We start from the raw sequence: 18,143 nt of genomic DNA on the forward strand, positions 1-18,143 counted from the left end.
GTGTGTGTGTGTGTGTACACACACACACACACACACACAGTACTGTGCAAAAGTTTTAGGCACTTGTGAAAACTGTTGCATAGTGAGGATGTCTTCAAAAATAATGCCATAAATAGTTTTCATATATCAATTAATGTCATACAAGGTGCAGTAAACATAAACAAGCTAAATCAATATTCGGTGTGACCACCTTTACCTTCAAAACAGCACCAATTATCATAGGTACACCTGGACACAGTTTTTCTTGGCAGATGGGATGTTCCAAGCTTCTTGGAGAATTCACCACAGTTCTTCTATCTATTTAGGCTGTCTCAATTACTTCTGTCTCTTTATGTAATCTCAGACTGACACGATGTTCAGTGGGGGGCTCTGTTAGGGTCATGCCATCTGTTGCAGGGTTCCCTGTTCTTCTTTTCTCCTCTTTTATATTTGCAAAAGGAATGTTTGGGAGTCTAAAATGTATATTTCCTATTAACACACTAAAGCTGAAGATATAAATAACCATCTTAAGACAAATGTTTTTGTGAAACATCTTATGTGCTGTTTGCACAGTACTGTATATTAGTATATATTAGTATATATACTGTATATAATATTTAAAAATAAAATAATAGAATTTTAAACTAAAATAAAATATTTAAAATAATTTTTAAAAAAAAGGGTTTTAATTACCATTTTCCATCCTCTCCTTGACCCTTGTGATTAAATGGGCTGTTTTTGCAACTGTACATATAAGACTTTATGTAAATATTCTGTTATTTTTGGCTAACCTTTTTGCATATGAAATGACTAGCAATGCTCATTACTAATGTGTTGGAGGTTTTCCTGTAGTTCCCAAAGAGTAATTACAGTCCTATTCTGGTATAATAGTCTCTGTGCAAAGCCTGCGTTACATTCTGACAGGATCACAAAACAATCTGCGATAATTTTCTTCCCAAATTGTTAAGATCGAACTGAAATGATAAGGGACCTTATTATAGCTAAACTTTTGACACTCCGTCCTGTTGGAATACTGGGATTCATTAGAAGGATATGCGGAGTTGCAGGTGCTATACACAGCCTGGAACTGCACAGTGTTTTGGTGGTCCTGATTTTACTCTTATCGTCATTCTTCTAGTGTTTAGGAATATATCCTATCTCATCCTTATTACCTCAACCAGACTAGGTGGGCCAAGTTGCTGAACGCATAATAGACTACATAGGACATGTAGTACAATTGTTGACATGGTAAAACCATCCTTTAATTAAAAAGTGCCCGTTTTCTATGAAATGGCCATTTAATAACCCACTGATCATTGATCTAATCGACCTGCATTAATGGAAAATAAAATATCCCAGCTATCATGTGTTATCCTGAACAAGATCAGAAGTTTCTGTTTTGACTGTGTCACCAAACATGTACACACTAATCTATATGCACAGAACCACTATGACACACTGATTATAGAGCAGAGACCGCTTACACACGCTGTAATTACTTCCAGCAAGCACTCGCTGAATATATGAGTTAGTCTGTCCGTGGAATAAAAACAGATGCGATCTAGATGTCGGGGAGGTGGGTGGTGGACTGCCAGCTTAGAGTGACACATGATGTAGAGACAAGAAGCAATAAACCACCCTGTGTGTGTGTTTTCATCTGAATTCCTCATGGTATGTTGGTCGTACGGTGTTTAAAAATAATCATACTGGAATCGGAATGTTTTGTGGTTTGGTTCCCGATGCTTAAGTGCAACGTGGGGGTGTGGGTTTCAGCTAATGGAGATGTTAGGACAGGCGTCTCCACAGAGCATCTCTGGTTAAAAATTTCTGTTTGTGGTCCGGTTGAGTGGAGAAGGTCATCGTGTTCCCTCTATTACACTACGTGTAGGTACGTACACTCAATTTTATGATGGACCGAACCCTTGTCTTTTAATTGGATTTCTCTGAGGAAGCTCGTTCACATAATAAAGCAGCAGTTTCAGTGGAAGGTTGTACAGACATCATCAAAGACATTAGTGGATTTTATTATGAAATAAGAATATCATTATTTGAAATTCTAATTTGAATTTTGTTTTGTGGGAAAGTACTTTATATAAGCCCCTTTTGGTGTTTTTACTTTCCCAGCTCTAATACCCCCCATCCCAAATCTGCATAACTTCTATTTTAATGTTGTGTGCTTTTATTATGAAATAATAAAAGCATGCAAGAAGTTAAATACTGTAAAAAGCTAGTAAAAATCATATTAAGTTATGGTTTCCACTGAATTAACACCAGTTTCACTGTATGAAGGTGTATGAATGATTTGTAACCATTTGTATGTTCTGTATATGCACCAATATAACAATACATGCACCGAATTGTTTTTGGAGTGGACTCAATAAACTTGAACTTGCAGAAATTGCTAGTAAATAAAAAAATCTTGGTGGCTTTAATTAGAAATTCCCGAGTAAAGTTTACTTTGCAATACTCTGTTTCAAGTAAATTTGACTCACTCATTGTTTGTCCATTACTGGTGATTCAAACAAGATTCACAGCTGAACACGCAGACCTGAACACTTATTGGCAGATTCACTAAACAGTTGCACCACTTCTGCGTGTGGTATTTCAGCACAAACCTGCGTCTTATTCACTAACGACCCACATTCTATTTTAGCAGGCACAATCAACACTGAAATTGCGCTGCGTATTGAGGATTTAAATGAAGTCATTGCCAATCCTTTCCGTGCAAACATGCCTCCTTTCTATGCAAATTAGGCTCATTGTAGATTGAGCTTCATTCACAAAAATTGCCTGGCGCAATTTAAATCGCGTTGTAACCGCCAAATGAAAGTAGGCGGTGAAATACATTTTATTTAAGAGATGTTTGTGAACATTTTCAACCGATCATATCAGCAGTAAATAATAAAATAATCATCAAATGATGGAGAAGAGCGTTACAACCAGGCATATATCCAAATGCGCGGTGTCGTCAAGCGCACCTTCTGCCTGTTTAAGAGATGATCCTGGTGTCTGGATCAAAGTATTGCTGTAAAGTCCCGGCAGGGTGTCGGATACAGTCGTCTGCAGTAGGGCTGCAACTAATGATTATTTTGATAATCGATTAATCTAACTGTTATTAGAATGATTATTGGACTATTCGGCGATTATTGCGACGATTAATCATTAGCTCTTAACCGATTATTCAGCTTGTGCCCTGACTTAAAAGGTTGTATTAAACGTGCTTAACAATAAAGCGGACAAAATCATCTTTTAAAAATGCCTCTAAATGACATTCACTGAATTAAAGGAAAAAAAAAATACTTTTTATTAAGTTTAATTCAGTAAAGAAATTAACTGCAAAAAATCCTGTTGTTATCAAGTGTTTTTGTTTTGTTTTCCATTTAAAATATTCTAAAAATCCTTAAAACAAGATACATTTACTTGCTTTAAGAGAATGTATCTTAAATATAAGTGTATTTTTTACTTTTGGTTACACTTCTGTAAAGCAGTAAAGACAAAATATACTTATATTCAAGGTCTAGTCTCTAAAAGCAAGTCTAAATATATTATGCTGCTTCTCAGGTGAATACATCTTTTTTTTGTAAAGGATTTTTAGATGTTTTTAAATCATTTTATTTTTAATATTATATTCAATATTCTCAGATAATAATTTTTCTTCTGCAGTATAGCTGCTAAAGAAAATGTACATTGTTTTAAAGGAGTTTTAGATATTTATATTGGAAAACAAGCCAAAACTAAAAACAATCAAAAACATATTTTGTTGCAGTACATGGGGTGAAGACTACCCTCTCTCACCTTTCTGTTCACTTCAATCCATCTTTAACCCGCTCTTATTAATAAAGCTGCGTGTTGCCAGTTTTCTTCACTACAGTGACGCATATTATGATTCAATAAGTCGTGAGCCATCACGTTATAATCTAGCTGCAGCAAGGGCGTCCCCACGACAGAGTGTGCATCAGCCGGGTGTAGTTTCAATCTCTCCCCCTTAGATCGGGACACTTCGTGCAACTCATAGAAGAAGTGCTGACCGCACAGAGAAATGCCAGTTTCGGAGTTTGAAACTTTTATTAAAGCTATAACGCATTTAACGCCGGGATGTATCTTTTTAAAGACACTCGACACGCAAGTTTTGTTTCAGAAGAGGCAGCTGCAGCTCCACTTGTTCCACTACGAGAGTGCTTCTGTATTTACTTATTTTGTATTTTTGCATTATAATTCCCTCATACTTTGCGATCTACATCACCTTAAGCTGTTTGGAAGGTTTGGAGTGCGTCTGGACTGTGAGCTTTTTAAATCTTCCTCTCAGTCAGGCGCGAGCTGCAGTGCTGCTCTCACGCATCATCTTTGGAGTTTAATGTGATCTCATGTTACATTAAATGAGATCAAGCGACTATTCGACAATACAGTTTTTGTTGACAGTTTTTTATTGTTGACATTGTCGATAATGTTGACTAAACGTTTCAGCCCTAGTCTGCAGCAACCTGTGCTATATAGACCTTATTCACACTAGCGCCATCTTTGATTTTTGCTTTTAACAATTTTTATTGATTCTTGTTTATAAAAACAGAATAAACAATATATATATATATATATATCAGCTTTATTGCCAAGTATGCTTACACATACAAGGAATTTGTCTTGGTGACAGGAGCTTCCAGTGTACAACAATACAAAAACAGCAGCCAGACATGGATAATAATAAAGAATAGTTATACACATACATACATACACACATACACATATGTAGTGCATTCTAATACAAATCTGTTATCTGTTATGTACAGTGCAAATACAAATCTATTATGTACAGTACAAATGTTTTTTTTTGTTGTTGTTGTTGTTTTTCTCCCAGAGGAATGAAATGGCAGAAGAGGTTGGATGTGTTGGATAAATATAAAAAAAGACTAAACTGTGTATTGCGCATAGTTATTGCTCAGTGGGGCAATTTAACTTCATGAGATGGCTAGCCTAAGGGAAAAAACTGTTCCTGTGCCTGACGGTTCTGGTGCTCAGAGCTCTGAATCGTCGGCCAGAAGACAACAGTTCAAAAAGGTAGTGGGCAGTGTGAGTGGGGTCCAGAGTGATTTTTCCAGCCTTTTTCCTCACTCTGGAAGTGTATAGTTCTTGAAGGGAGGGCAGGGGGCAACCAATAATCCTCTCAACAGTCCGAATTGACCTTTGTAGTCTTCTGATGTCTGATTTCGTAGCTGAACCAAACCAGACAGTTATTGAAGTGCAGAGGACAGACTCAATGACTGCTGAGTTAAACTGTATCAGCAGCGTATATATACTGTATATACAGATTCAACTTTAACCCCCGTTATTTACCCCTTCCCAAACCCACCCTGTCCCTCGACAAACATCCCTGTGGTCAAAGCCTAAATTACACAATGTACACGTATAAACAACAAACAAAAAATATAAAAATCAACAAACAAAGACAAATTAAAGAAATCCATAAAGAGCAGAATGCACAATTACAACCACATGGTTCTCACTGAGAGCCCTCCAGAAAGGCCAAAAGCTGTCCCATTTCTTATCATACGCTTCCAATCTGTCAAGCTGCTTATATGACATCTTTTCAAATGCCGCCACCATACCCAGTTCGGGTAACCATTCTTGAAATTAGGGAGCATCAGTTGACTTCCATCCTCTAAGAATTATCTGTCTGCCAATCATTGCACTAGTTTGGACCTAGCTTTTTGTATATTTTCACCAAATATACATAGTCTGGGGCAGAATTAAATTTGGCTATCTAAAACCTCATAGATAAAATTCTTGACTCTTACCCGGAATTTTTGAATCTTAGCGCAGAACCACAGAGCATGGGCTATGTCTCCATGCTCCAACTGATATCGTCAGCAGGTAGGTTTGAATTTTAAACCAAGCCTATACAATCTAGAGGGAGTCCAGTAGAAACGATGCAAAATCTTAAACTGAATAAGGCATACTCTTGCATACCTAGACATAGTTTTAACCTTTTTTAAGATTCTTTCCCACTCCCCATCCTCCAATACCAAGTTCAGATCTATTTCCCATAACCTCTTAAGAGCTGTTAAGGCCCATTCACCTAGAGTCTGAATCAATGAGAAATAATACACTGATGCTTCATGCCCCTTTCCAAAGGCCGTGAGCAGCAGACAGAGGGTTTCTGCAGCTTTAGAGGGCTGTGTACTACCACCAAAATAGGTCAAAGTAGATGGTGCAACTGTAAATGCCTGAAAAATTGAGACCTAGAAATCCCAAATTGCTGTTTTATATTTTCAGATGATCTCAAAGCTCCATTTTCATAAACGTCACCAAGTGTAGCAACACCCCTCTTGATCCATTCTTTCTAGCAAAAGTGGGTCTTGGTAATACATCATTTGGGTTTAGCCATATGCTTGAGGAAACATTTAGGTAAATATCAAAATTGAACATATGGGAAACCTTTGTCCATACTGAATGTAAGTGTGAAATAATGGGATGCATTTTTACTTCTCTAGGCAATTTAATAGAAAGACTTGGCAATGGTGAGATTGGGGCAAGGACTGTTTGTTCAGTGTAGTACCAGGGAAGGGGCTCTCTCAGGTGGAAGATACCAATGGGCCAAGTATCTGAGACTAAAGGCATAACATTTTGGCCTAAACCTCCTTTGTCAATTGGTCAATGAAATGCAACCGATATCGTTTACTATTCCAAATAAAAGACTTAGATATTCTATCAAATTGTTTAAAATAAGAAAGAGGAACTTCTAGAGCATGGGTGGGCAACTGTTTTGGTAAAGGGGCCACATCAGGCTTTAAGTAATGCATAGGGGGTCACATTGTATTCATTTTGAGATACAATGTTCTGCATTGATTTGATTTTGGTGTACTCAATTTTCAGAAGTGTATATGTGATTAATGGGACTCTTCTGCAGTTGCCTGAAGTATTGTATTGCTCTACAAAGGTAGATACTTTTCTATCAGGCGTTAAAAAACTGAATAAATGCTGAGCTTATTATAAATTATTTATTTTACCATCTCTACTTCCCTGTTAATTTATTATTCAATTTAACACTCTCTACATCAGGGGTCTGTTTTAATGAAAGGAAAAAAAGAAAAATTATAGAACTTTTTTTGGGTCTCATCAATGGTTTGACTTTCCATTCAGCACACAACTGAATAAAACAGGCTGCATGATTATGATAAATGATTACTGCAAGAGTTATATTAACATATAGGTGCGAGGGGACTTTCTAAATTGCACAAATGAAAAATACATAAACTTGTTCGTCTCTCGCTTGCTTTTGCTCGCGTCAGTGATTACCCATCCACATGTCAATGATGCCGAGATCTACTTTTATTTTTAATTTCATCACTGAGAAAGTTTACCTGCAAACTTAGTAGCACCAAACATCACAAGCAGCCTCAAGAATGAGCAGAATCATTCCTTGAGCAGAATATTGCACTAGAGATCGCTAAGTTTGTTCAGAGGGGAAAGCAAGAGCTAGAAAGAGCGCAATCGCGTGAATGTTTGCCAGATTGCACAAAATAAGTATAACATTAGGCGGAATATTTCCCATTTGCGCAAATATAAATCTCAAATTGAGGATGTTGCGTCTCTTATCTGGCAACCCTGAGCATGTTAAATGCTTGGGGAGGCACGTTAGGGCCCAATGCAAGATAACTGAAAAATCCAATAATAAAAAAATGAGCCGCTTTTCTTATTGCGGCTGCTAATGGTTCCAGGGCAAGACAGAACAATAAAGGGGAGAGAGGACAGCCTTGCCGGGTTCCCCTACCAAGAGAAAAAAAAATCTGAAATGAATCCAATAGTTTGCACTGCCGCTAACAGTTGTTTATAGAGTAACTTAATCCACCCAATAAAAGTGTTCCCAAACCCAACCATTCCCAAACATTTCCATAATCTTAAAAAGATAATCCATTCCACCCTATCAAACACCTTCTCGGCATCAAGTGAGATGACAGCGATCAGGGTCTGATCATTCGCTACTGACCACATAATATTTATAAAACGTCTAATATTATCAGAAGAACTACGACCATGAATAAACCTCACTTGATCTATATGTATAATAGATGTAATTAGTCTGCTTAATTGATTGGTCAGAATTTTAGACAATGTTTTTACATCTTACTTGATCAGGGAAATTGGACAATAACTTTTACACTCATTTGGGTCTTTATCTTTTTTAAGAGTGAGACTGATCATGGCTTGTGTCATGGCACCTTTCTTTAATGACATGAGTTTAATAACATAAGTGGAGCCAGTTCTGTGACATAAGATCTCAAAACTTCTGCAGCAAAACCATCTGGCCCTGGTGCCTTACCTGTTGGCAAAGCTTTGATTACCTCAACAAGCTCCTCCAAAGTAATACCTAAGTCTTTTTGATCATTCGTCAATTTAGGAAGTTCTAATGGTTCTACGAAGTTGCTAATATCCTTATCAGTACACAAAGATGTGGAGCTATAAAGATCAAAATAGAATTCTTTAAAGGCTTTATTAATATCTGTGGCAGAAGTAAATATATTTCCTCCAGAAGACTTCACTGAAGGAATGGTGGGAAACAAATCTCTCTATTTTATGTATCTGGCAAGAGGTTTCCCTGCTTTGTCCCTCGACTCAAAATGTCTGCCTTGCCCTGAATAACCAAAACTCTACCTTCTGTGACAAAATAGCATTTTACCTATACTTTAGCTGAGTCAACTCTCTAAGACCATTGGATAACATTCGGCCCTTCAGCTCTGTTTCAGAATTTTTTATACTATTTTCCAATTCTATGAATTCCTGTGCTTTGATCTTTTTAATGAATGAGACATATTGTATGATCTGCCCCTAAGAACTGCCTTAAGCAGTTTCAATTTCTAAATAAACATTGACTTCTGTCTTTAACATTTGTTGAAATGCTGGGTCCTGTAGAAGGGATGTATTAAAACGCCATCTGTATGATTTTCTTTTCTCTATATGCGGCAACATCTCTAAACACACCAAAGCATGATCTGAAACTAAAATATTCCCAATTGAGCAGTCAGTGGCAGATGGAATAAGTGACTTGGATATAAAAAAAATACAATAAAAAAAAATCTATTCTAGAGAAAATCTTATGAACTGATGAAAAAAATGTGTAGTCTCTCCCAGAAGGATTCAGGAGTCTCCAAATATCTGTAAGACCAAGATTTTTACACATACTCTGTAGTGTCAGTGTTGCTCTAAAGGGTCTAAACACTTTTTCCTCACTAGGATCAAGGACTGGATCCATTAAAAGATTGAAGTCTCCATCCCATTTTTAATGGGAATGACAATGAGGCTGTGAGGGATAGACTCTTCAATGGCACGAATGGTATAAAGCTGTATAAAGCACCTAGATCACTTCAGATTTTCCACAACTCATGTTGTCTGGAGTTCTTTGTATACTGAATGTTATTAGAAAGATATTTTATCAATGTTTTGTTTGCAGAACGATCCAAAAACACTTTAAACTGCAGTACAGCCCATTGAAGAGACTGTAAGTCTATCCCTCACAGCCTCGTTGTTATTCCTATTAAATATCAAAGATGGTGCTAGCGTGAGTAAGGTCTATAGCATTCAGAATCGGACCGCAAGATCAGAATTGCATGTGAAAATTGCGCTCAGCAGCAATTAAAAAAAAAATTTTGGATGCTTTTGTGGCGTTGCCTGGTCTGCATAATTTCTTGAGTGAATCGGGCGCTAAACCAGCACAGAGAGCACGTGCAAAAAACTGGTGCTATTACCAGCCACAATTAATTCTTAATGAATCTGCCCCTTGGTGTACAAAACACGATGACAGTAACGGTCAACATTTTTAGATTTGTATTTATTTATTTATTTTGTATCGTGTGGGTAATTTTGAGTAGAAAATGAACTTCATACTTCACAAAACTTGAAGTTATCAAATGTAACAACATAATCAACAATAAAAACAGTGTAAAGGCTGAAACATACTTAACGCAAGTATGCAAACTCATCGCATGGCCAACACGTGGTCCCCTTGTACATACATAACGTGTGCTCTTACATTGCTCTGGCAGTTATAAACCTCAGACCACAAGAGGGCCATAGATTTTTTTTTAGGCATGACCACGAAACCGGTGCTGCGTCCAAAACCAGGAAAATGCTGCCTTCGGAAGCTGTATACGGAGGCAGAATGAAAATAAAGTGCTTTTCAAACTGTTCGGAGACCAGTTCCTTAAGAGTTCCATTCATTCAAACCAGCAATTCAGCTGCCTACATTTTCGGATGCAGCCTGGATGTGGTAGATGAGTCGATAGTTGAGGAGTGGGGAGAGACACGGAGAAAAAACAAGTTCGTTTGAATGGATTGGGGACAAAAAGTCATCCATATTTTTCGAAAAGACTCAACTCAAATTGCTGCACGAGTCCACCATGACAGTTGTTGTTTGAAAGAAGAATATCCGCTCTAGCACCCCTTGCAGCAACTCGCGATGTGTTATGAATTGGGCGCTGACGCATTTCACAACGCAACGATGCGTTAAATCGAGCTTGTGTAGCAAGTTGCATCTGCGTTCACGTACTTGCGTAGAGTATGTTTGAGCCTTGAATCAACTTGCAAACAGTGAAACCATGCAAGCTCAATAATTATTCAAGCGTGTTGGGAGCACCAGCTTTCAAAAGTTAAGTAAAATGTGCGTCGTACTGTTAAGTACCTGTGAAATGTACTCAAATAATAAAATTAATATGACAAAGTTTTCTTTAGGATTAATACATGATGACGCATTGTACAGTTAACAATCATAAACTACATTAACTCATAAGCTAGAGCATTAATTTTTGCATGTTCGAATTTGAATTGAACTATAAATGTAGAATTTACTTAATATTTTAGAGTTCACGCTTTAACTTATTTAAAGTAGAAAGTACTTAATCTTTTCTGCTAGATTTACTACTCCACAAAATACCTTAAACCATGTTAAATACCCCACAGTGACTTTCCTGCAAATTTTTGAGTGATGGATCTTTAAATAATTTTTTTTTAACTAACAGATATCGGACATCGCTTATTCACTGAAATAAACCAAACTTCCCAACTGTGATTTACTTCAACTTCATCAGCCAAAGTGGCATCATGGGCACTTTTAAAACATTTTAACATCTTAACGCTTTCATACTTATGAGCCATGCCACAAGGGGTGCTTCAGGAAACTTAAAGGCCAAATAAAAGGTATTAAAGTAATAAACAAACTACACTGAAGCTATTAAAAGAAGAGAATATTTTTAGATATATAGCAGTTGGATGATTTGTATTGGATATTTAATTCTGCAATCAGCATAATTTCTGATTTGCAGAATTCAATTATATGTATTATTTTTTTAGAGTGGAATTCCCTTATGAAAATTAAATAGTGTTTTACTACAGTAACCATAGTTTAACTATGGTATTTGTAGTAAAACCCTACTAATCACAAAAGTAACCATGGTAACTATATGGATACTACAGTATTACTGTAGTAAAATCATGGTTAATTGCATTTAATCCATGCTTTCTGCCAAAAAAAAAACTACAGTGATAGTTACTACCAGGGCCATAACCACAATATACTTTGAGGGTGACAAGTCCCCCCAAGTAATCAGATATGGCCAGATTGTCCTCCCCAATAATTGATATCCTTGTTGCTGTTCTGCTGCAGTCCATTATGCACCGCTGTCTAATAGTCATTAAGTTGATGCAGGAATTAAATTATGGTTTAAAAAAAGTTTCATTTTTACTGCGCTCAGTAGTCTAACACCGCTCGTCAGTGTCATATGAGATCAATCGAATCAAATCGATGAAGGTGGGACTCAAGTTTAAGATATCCCAGCGCCGTGCATCAGCAAGCAGTTCAGGTTGAGTGTTTTTTGTCATGTGAGATGTAAGTATCTAACTAAACATGCAATATTTGACCTTTGTTTTATGATTGAAATGTTGTACCGACCGACATTGATTTCCAAGGGTGCAAACTATTCACCATTTGGCGAAATTTGCTGTTTTGAATTGAAAATGTCATGTACAGTACATGATTTGTATGTCATTCAAAATTGTGAATGTGAAAACATTAACGGAGCAGTTTTCAGCGAATCAGGCTGAAAGAGCTTTTTCGAAAATTCTCTTGACATTGTCTAAGAAACGTTTCTATATAAAAAAAATAAATTAAAAAAAACTAGAGCGCCATCACCCAGATCAGAACTAGAACATGGTGAGACTTGTGACTTCTATTGTGCTTTTAGGTTTTGGCAAGGACAGTGTCATATATTCTTAATGCAAATATTATTTGGCAATGATTTAAAATCAATTTAAGATTTTCTAAATTTCTTTATTTCTTCTATGTCATTAATTAATTCTGAATTTTGTACAGCATTTCCTAAGAGTCTTCTTTTAAAAGAGACCATTTTATTTTGAGGATGCCTTGTCAGGTCTGTGCTCAAAAAATGAGCCACCAGTTAAAGGAGTAGTTCACCTAAAAATGGAAAATGTACTTTTACTCAAACCTCATATGCTGTTACTTTTTCTTGGAATATAAAAATAGATATTTTAAGCAGCTCTATTCCATAGTTCTTGCATTCAGCGCCTTTTCTACATTAAAGGACCAAAGAGGACCATTATATTTGTGACCTCAACACCCATGACCCCCCACCCCCAAAATGGTTTGGTCCCCCCCAATGTTCAAGACATGGCTACATCCTTGGTCACGCTACAAAACAATATAGTTAATTTAGTTATGTAACTACTCCGCAGCTCTAATATATAGTAAATATACTACCGCCCAACCCTAATTGGAACTGGAGATTCCAGCCAGATCTTGCCATTTTCGCATGCAGTATCAGATATTCACATAAACAGTGAATGATACAATGAATAGGTGTGCCATCTGAGGTCACTCCCTTGAGTGACAGCTCAAAATGTCAGAGCCCTTGCACTGACTACGATGCCACCACTCTAACTGTATGTGTGTTTTCTTTCATTTTTTACCGTAGAGGGCGCTGAACTGTTCGCCTCTCTGTAGTTGTAGTGCTGAGTTGGACTTTTACCTTTGACTAACTACTTTGCAGGAACCTTTGCACTACAGATAAGCAAATACAAATACACAAATCCGCTTGCGTATTCATAGCAGAGGACTGTTATTTTCTCTCTTCACTATGAGCAAAAGTACTACATCTGCACAGCAGGAGGAAGGTCTGTGTTAACGTGTTCTTTTACATTTATGTGCGTGCTTGTTTGCTGTCCTTTGCATCACGCAGCTTGAACAAGCTCTTCCAGACTTTTCTGAAAGTGAAAGTGTCATATCAGGGGAATGCTTTTAAAGAGCGGATCTGTAACAGGCTTTGCTGAGTTGCAGTTTTTCCCTGCACAAACACGCCACTGCCAGAACTTCCACTGATGCGGTTTTATCAACACACATTCAGCTCAGTGTGTTCCTTTACCCAGCTAAGTAAATGTCAGCAGTTGTTTGCATTCACATACTAGATATGCTTATCAACATATGGGCCACTGCACACAGCGATACATAAGACCCCAAACTACAGATTTTCTTCATTGCTTTACTTAAAGTCAACATGAAATCAAAATTGACCTTATTTACTTTAGTAAAACACATTTATACACTTATTGTTTACTTGTCAGTGCACTTAATTCGAAAGAAAAAAGAAATGTCTTCGTAATCTTTCAGCAAAATGTATTAACTGAAATTAGCCTACTTTCTCCTTTTGGCTGACATCGCCTTGTAAGAGCTGTTCCGGCAGGGAAAATGATGTTAACCAATATCCAAATAGCTATTAAACCATTGCATTAGCATAGTTTTGTATGTAATACAGCCCTTAAAAACCTTGCCAACAGAAGGGAAGTAAAACAAAATGAGTAAAACAGTAATTTATTGTTGGTTAATTTAATAATAAATTGACCTTCAGCCTCCATACCCTCTCAAAAAACGTCCTCAAAAGTGGATGCCAGTTGTGTTTTAGGAGGGTATTAGTTCTCCACGATTCACTGTTAACTTGCATTCTGGTGCTGAACACCCACTTTTTGCTTTCCAACTGATTCGAAATGGTTAAAATGAAGTTGCGCCCAACATTTTCGTCTTCGTTGAATGTTTGGTGTCACTCCGAGTCACATTCAGAACATTACATATTATGGAAATATAGGTCTCTTTTTTCGCTACCGCGCTAGGTGCAAGTGGCCGTGGGTGGGAGTGTTTGTGCTATCTGTGAGTGTATGCGCGCAAACTGTGGGTGTATTGTATGTTAATGATGTGCCACAAAGTGCGATTTGCTATTTTCCGTAGAAATAGGTCATTGCGCTAAGATGTTTAAGAAGCACCTCTGTTCTCAGCGCAAAGTCTAAACAGTTGGGGATTTGAGGATTCCACCAGCAGATGATATCAAAGAGCTACCGATCACTTTTAATACTAACCATGATTTGTGTGTCAGTTCATCAATATGATTAATAATAATAATAATACTAATAATAATAATATCAGCCCATTTACACTACCAAATTCTTTTGAATGGGCTGCCTTCCTTTACATTGACGTTGCTTTACAGGGAATGGAATATAGGACGGTGCAAGAACCTCAGAATTAAATTACACTTGACCCAGCCCATTAGCGCTTTGCGCGCCCGATTTTGCCAATCCACTTGCACAAACCCACTTGCTCCTAGACTTAGCACATGTTTGCATGAAAATATCAAAACTTCATGGTCTTGCCCACTGACTTAGTACATATGATGTATCACATAGTGTTACGTTTAAGGCATAGTACTCTTAAAATAGGGTCCATAATGTGTCGCGAATGCCGTTTCATGTTAAATTTAAGAGATTTTGTAGTTTCCATGATTTTGCCATTATTTTAAGATTCAGACTAGTCAGTGTATCTCAGAGCATGTCATGTTGTGTGCTTGTGACATTGGAATTGTTATATATTTTATTGTTCATAATGTTTCTTCTACAGGTCCTGCTCAGGTTCCCATGATGTCCCCAAATGGTTCAGTGCCTCAAATCTATGTGCCTCCTGGATACGTTCAACAGGTGAGTCCTCATGTCGCTGTTTTGTACTTGAGTTATTTTAGATTATATTGCCATGAAGAAGATATCATTTCCAGTGTAAGTTATATCACTCTATAGCTGTTTTCAAAACAAGTAAGCTGCATTCATAACAGTATTTTTAGGCATCATAGACAAGCTCCTGACATGAAGGCTGTTCCAAATACAGGTTGACCGATTTATCGGTTTTACTGATTCATCGGTACCTGTAGTTGCTTTTTGGGACTACTGATTTTCTGCGCTTACCTTACCTTTATTTTTTTGTTAATAAATCCTTCAGTTAATTTTTGTACTTGTGTGTCCCTCTTTTTTTTTTTGTTTCATCCTTTGACCCATGGTACGTAACAACATTCAATAAATCAATTTTAAAAACTATCGGCCGATTAATCGGTTGTCTGCATTTTTCACAACCTTAATTATCGGTATTAGCAACATTCACTATAGGCCAACCTCTAGTTCCAAACAGTTGTCAGAAAATTATACTGACTTCAAGGAGTGTTCACACAGGATGCACTCTTGTGTTCAAAAACAGCTTGACAGAGCATAGCAGAATGGAACAGAGGCTTTAGATGCATTTTTGAAGTAAAAAAAAAAAAAAAACTGCAACTATTTTTAACTTGACACAACTTCATCTTAATTCAACATTCCTGGAACCCAGATGGCAGCATCACATATATCATACACAGATGAAGTAATCCCAGAATGCATTGCAACAGTACGCTCTGTGAACGTTTTCGTTGGACGGACAGATTCAAGGGAACCGTTTATCTGTAAGACATGAATGAGTCATGTGTGAACGCACCATACTTATTTAGGATGACAGTAGGGGTGACAAAGGTAATTTCACACTACTATGGTGTGAAACAGGTTTCGAAAGGTAACTCGCTCTCTTTTCCTCTCTCTCTCTCTCTCTCTCTGCAGATCATTGAGGAGAACGGAGTGAGGCGTGTTTTGGTCTTACCTCAAACGGAGTTTCATCCGGGGGGCCATTCACCGCTTCACCACCCGCCCCCTCCACCCCCCCATGCCCACCTGCAGGCCTTCATCCCCCACCCGCACATCATGCACCATCCCCCTCACCTGTACTCAGGCATGGCTGGAGGAACCGGAGACATGAGCGCACAGTACATCTCCCAGTACCACCCAGCACACACCACCATCTACTCAGAGCAGGGTCAGTTTACACATATACACATACCGTTAGGAGGGACTTTGATTCTTCCCAGTGACTCAAATCATTTAAACAGGTTTACAAAGAAACTTTAAACCTTTAAAGCATTTGTTTGTTGTTAATTGATTACTTAAAAAGGAATGTTCCTACATTATTAATACATAAATTGGCTAAATACAAATTTGATTATATTCACTATAGTAAACGATTTATCATTTAATAAATTCATATATAAGCAGTTTGATAATGATTTTTCATTGTTAACAACTTGTTAATCATACCAAACTGATGTATTTTAGTTGATGCAAACCAGTAGGAAAAAAGTGTTTATAAATAAACATATAATATATATATATATATATATATATATATATATATATATATATATATATATATATATATATGTGTGTATATATATATATATATATATATATGTGTGTGTGTGTGTGTGTGTGTGTGTGTGTGTGTGTGTGTGTGTGTGTGTGTGAATATTCTTCTTTTTCATACATTTCAATGAACTAAAAGACAAATGTACTTCATTGAAAACAATATTGAAAACAGGTTTGGTTTTCATAAATTTAGCTTTGTGTATAACTAATTTAGCCAGAATAATTATGCAGTTTATAATATACTCCTTGTCTTTGTTTTCCATGATAATCCCAAACAGCATGGGTTTACATTCTAGTACAGGCATCTCCATATATCTCTTATGCATAGTTAGTATAAAGTATTACTTTTTCTAGTTATGTCAACTCTTAAGTATTTCATTGGTTAGAAATTGCTCTTTGTGAGTGCAATCTCTAAACATTGATATTCAGTTATGGATATTTATTGCTCAAAGCGTGTTGCAAAAATACGGAATTTCAAAAATAACTTTTCAATCAAGTTTCCCAAACACTCATCGTCCGCCTTTGATAGAACAAAACTATAGTCTCGCCCCGAACTCACCGCATTGGTTGAGCCAAAGTTACTGTTTGGGCTCGTCGGGATGCGCAAACAAACAGATAAATGTATAGTTTACTTATAATTGTCTTTGCATATTAAGTACGACATAAGTTGTATTAAACCTTGAAATTTCCATTTTATAAAAGTTTAAAAAAGCAACCAAGTTACAAGATGTCATTACATTTTTACAAACATTGTTCATAATTACCTGTGTAATAAATTAATAACAAATTTTATGTCTCTCTCTGCATCTCTCCAATTTCCACAGATACTCACCCACCACACGGACGTGCAGCGTTTGCTCACAGGGATGAAAGGGCTAGCAAAACCTACGAGCGCCTGCAGAAGAAGCTGAAGGAGAGACAGGGGGTGGGTGGAGGAGGAGGTGGAGGTCTGGCCCCCTCCAAAGACAGCCCCCCTCCCTCCCCAAAGAAGAGCCTTGGGACTCCGCCCACAGGAGGAGATCTCCAGAACGGGCTGGGGGGTAAGGTCACGGAGGAGCAGACACAGCCCACCACTACTGTCACCAGCCTGGGCAAAAGCCCACCAGGGAGAGGGAAGAAGGCAGAGTCTGGAGGTAGGGAGGGAGGTAGAAAAGTTTTTTTTTTTTTTTTTTTTTTTATAACAGCTTTGAACAGATTTGGCTCACCCAGTCAGGTTTCAAAGCCAGACATATCTGTTTTATTAACAGATCTCCTAGTACATCTGATTAAAAGATCAAATTGCTTAAAAATGAAAAAAATATTAATCTCTCCCTAAATTTTGTAACAGCCAGTTACTTTTGTGTACAGTCAGTGATCGTTTTTTAAACTGTTAGCTATTAGGAATTAGCTATCAGCATTAGTAGACATCAACTTCCCATTTAGTCTCATCATAATGAGTATCATCCCTCAGTTTGAGGTAGAAATGATCCAGGAGCCCATTGGGATCAGTAACACGACTCCGGGGACGGGCCCAACTCTCTGGCCACGTCATAAACAGGCTTTGTAGCTTGTCTTGGCCTCATTAGCTC

General features: G+C 37.3%; 1 protein-coding gene across 1 annotated transcript in view; it reads left to right on the forward strand.

The window, feature by feature from the left end:
• The window catches only part of LOC127430325 (fibronectin type-III domain-containing protein 3a-like), a 125,042-nt gene that overhangs the window by 62,456 nt on the left and 44,443 nt on the right, over positions 1-18,143 (forward strand). The window contains 3 exon segments of the mRNA XM_051680055.1: positions 14,924-15,000; positions 15,937-16,189; positions 17,400-17,708. Coding sequence (XP_051536015.1) covers positions 14,924-15,000; positions 15,937-16,189; positions 17,400-17,708 — 639 coding nt within the window.

Source organism: Myxocyprinus asiaticus, chromosome 39, assembly GCF_019703515.2.
Source record: "Myxocyprinus asiaticus isolate MX2 ecotype Aquarium Trade chromosome 39, UBuf_Myxa_2, whole genome shotgun sequence".
NCBI classification, from domain to species: domain Eukaryota; kingdom Metazoa; phylum Chordata; class Actinopteri; order Cypriniformes; family Catostomidae; genus Myxocyprinus; species Myxocyprinus asiaticus.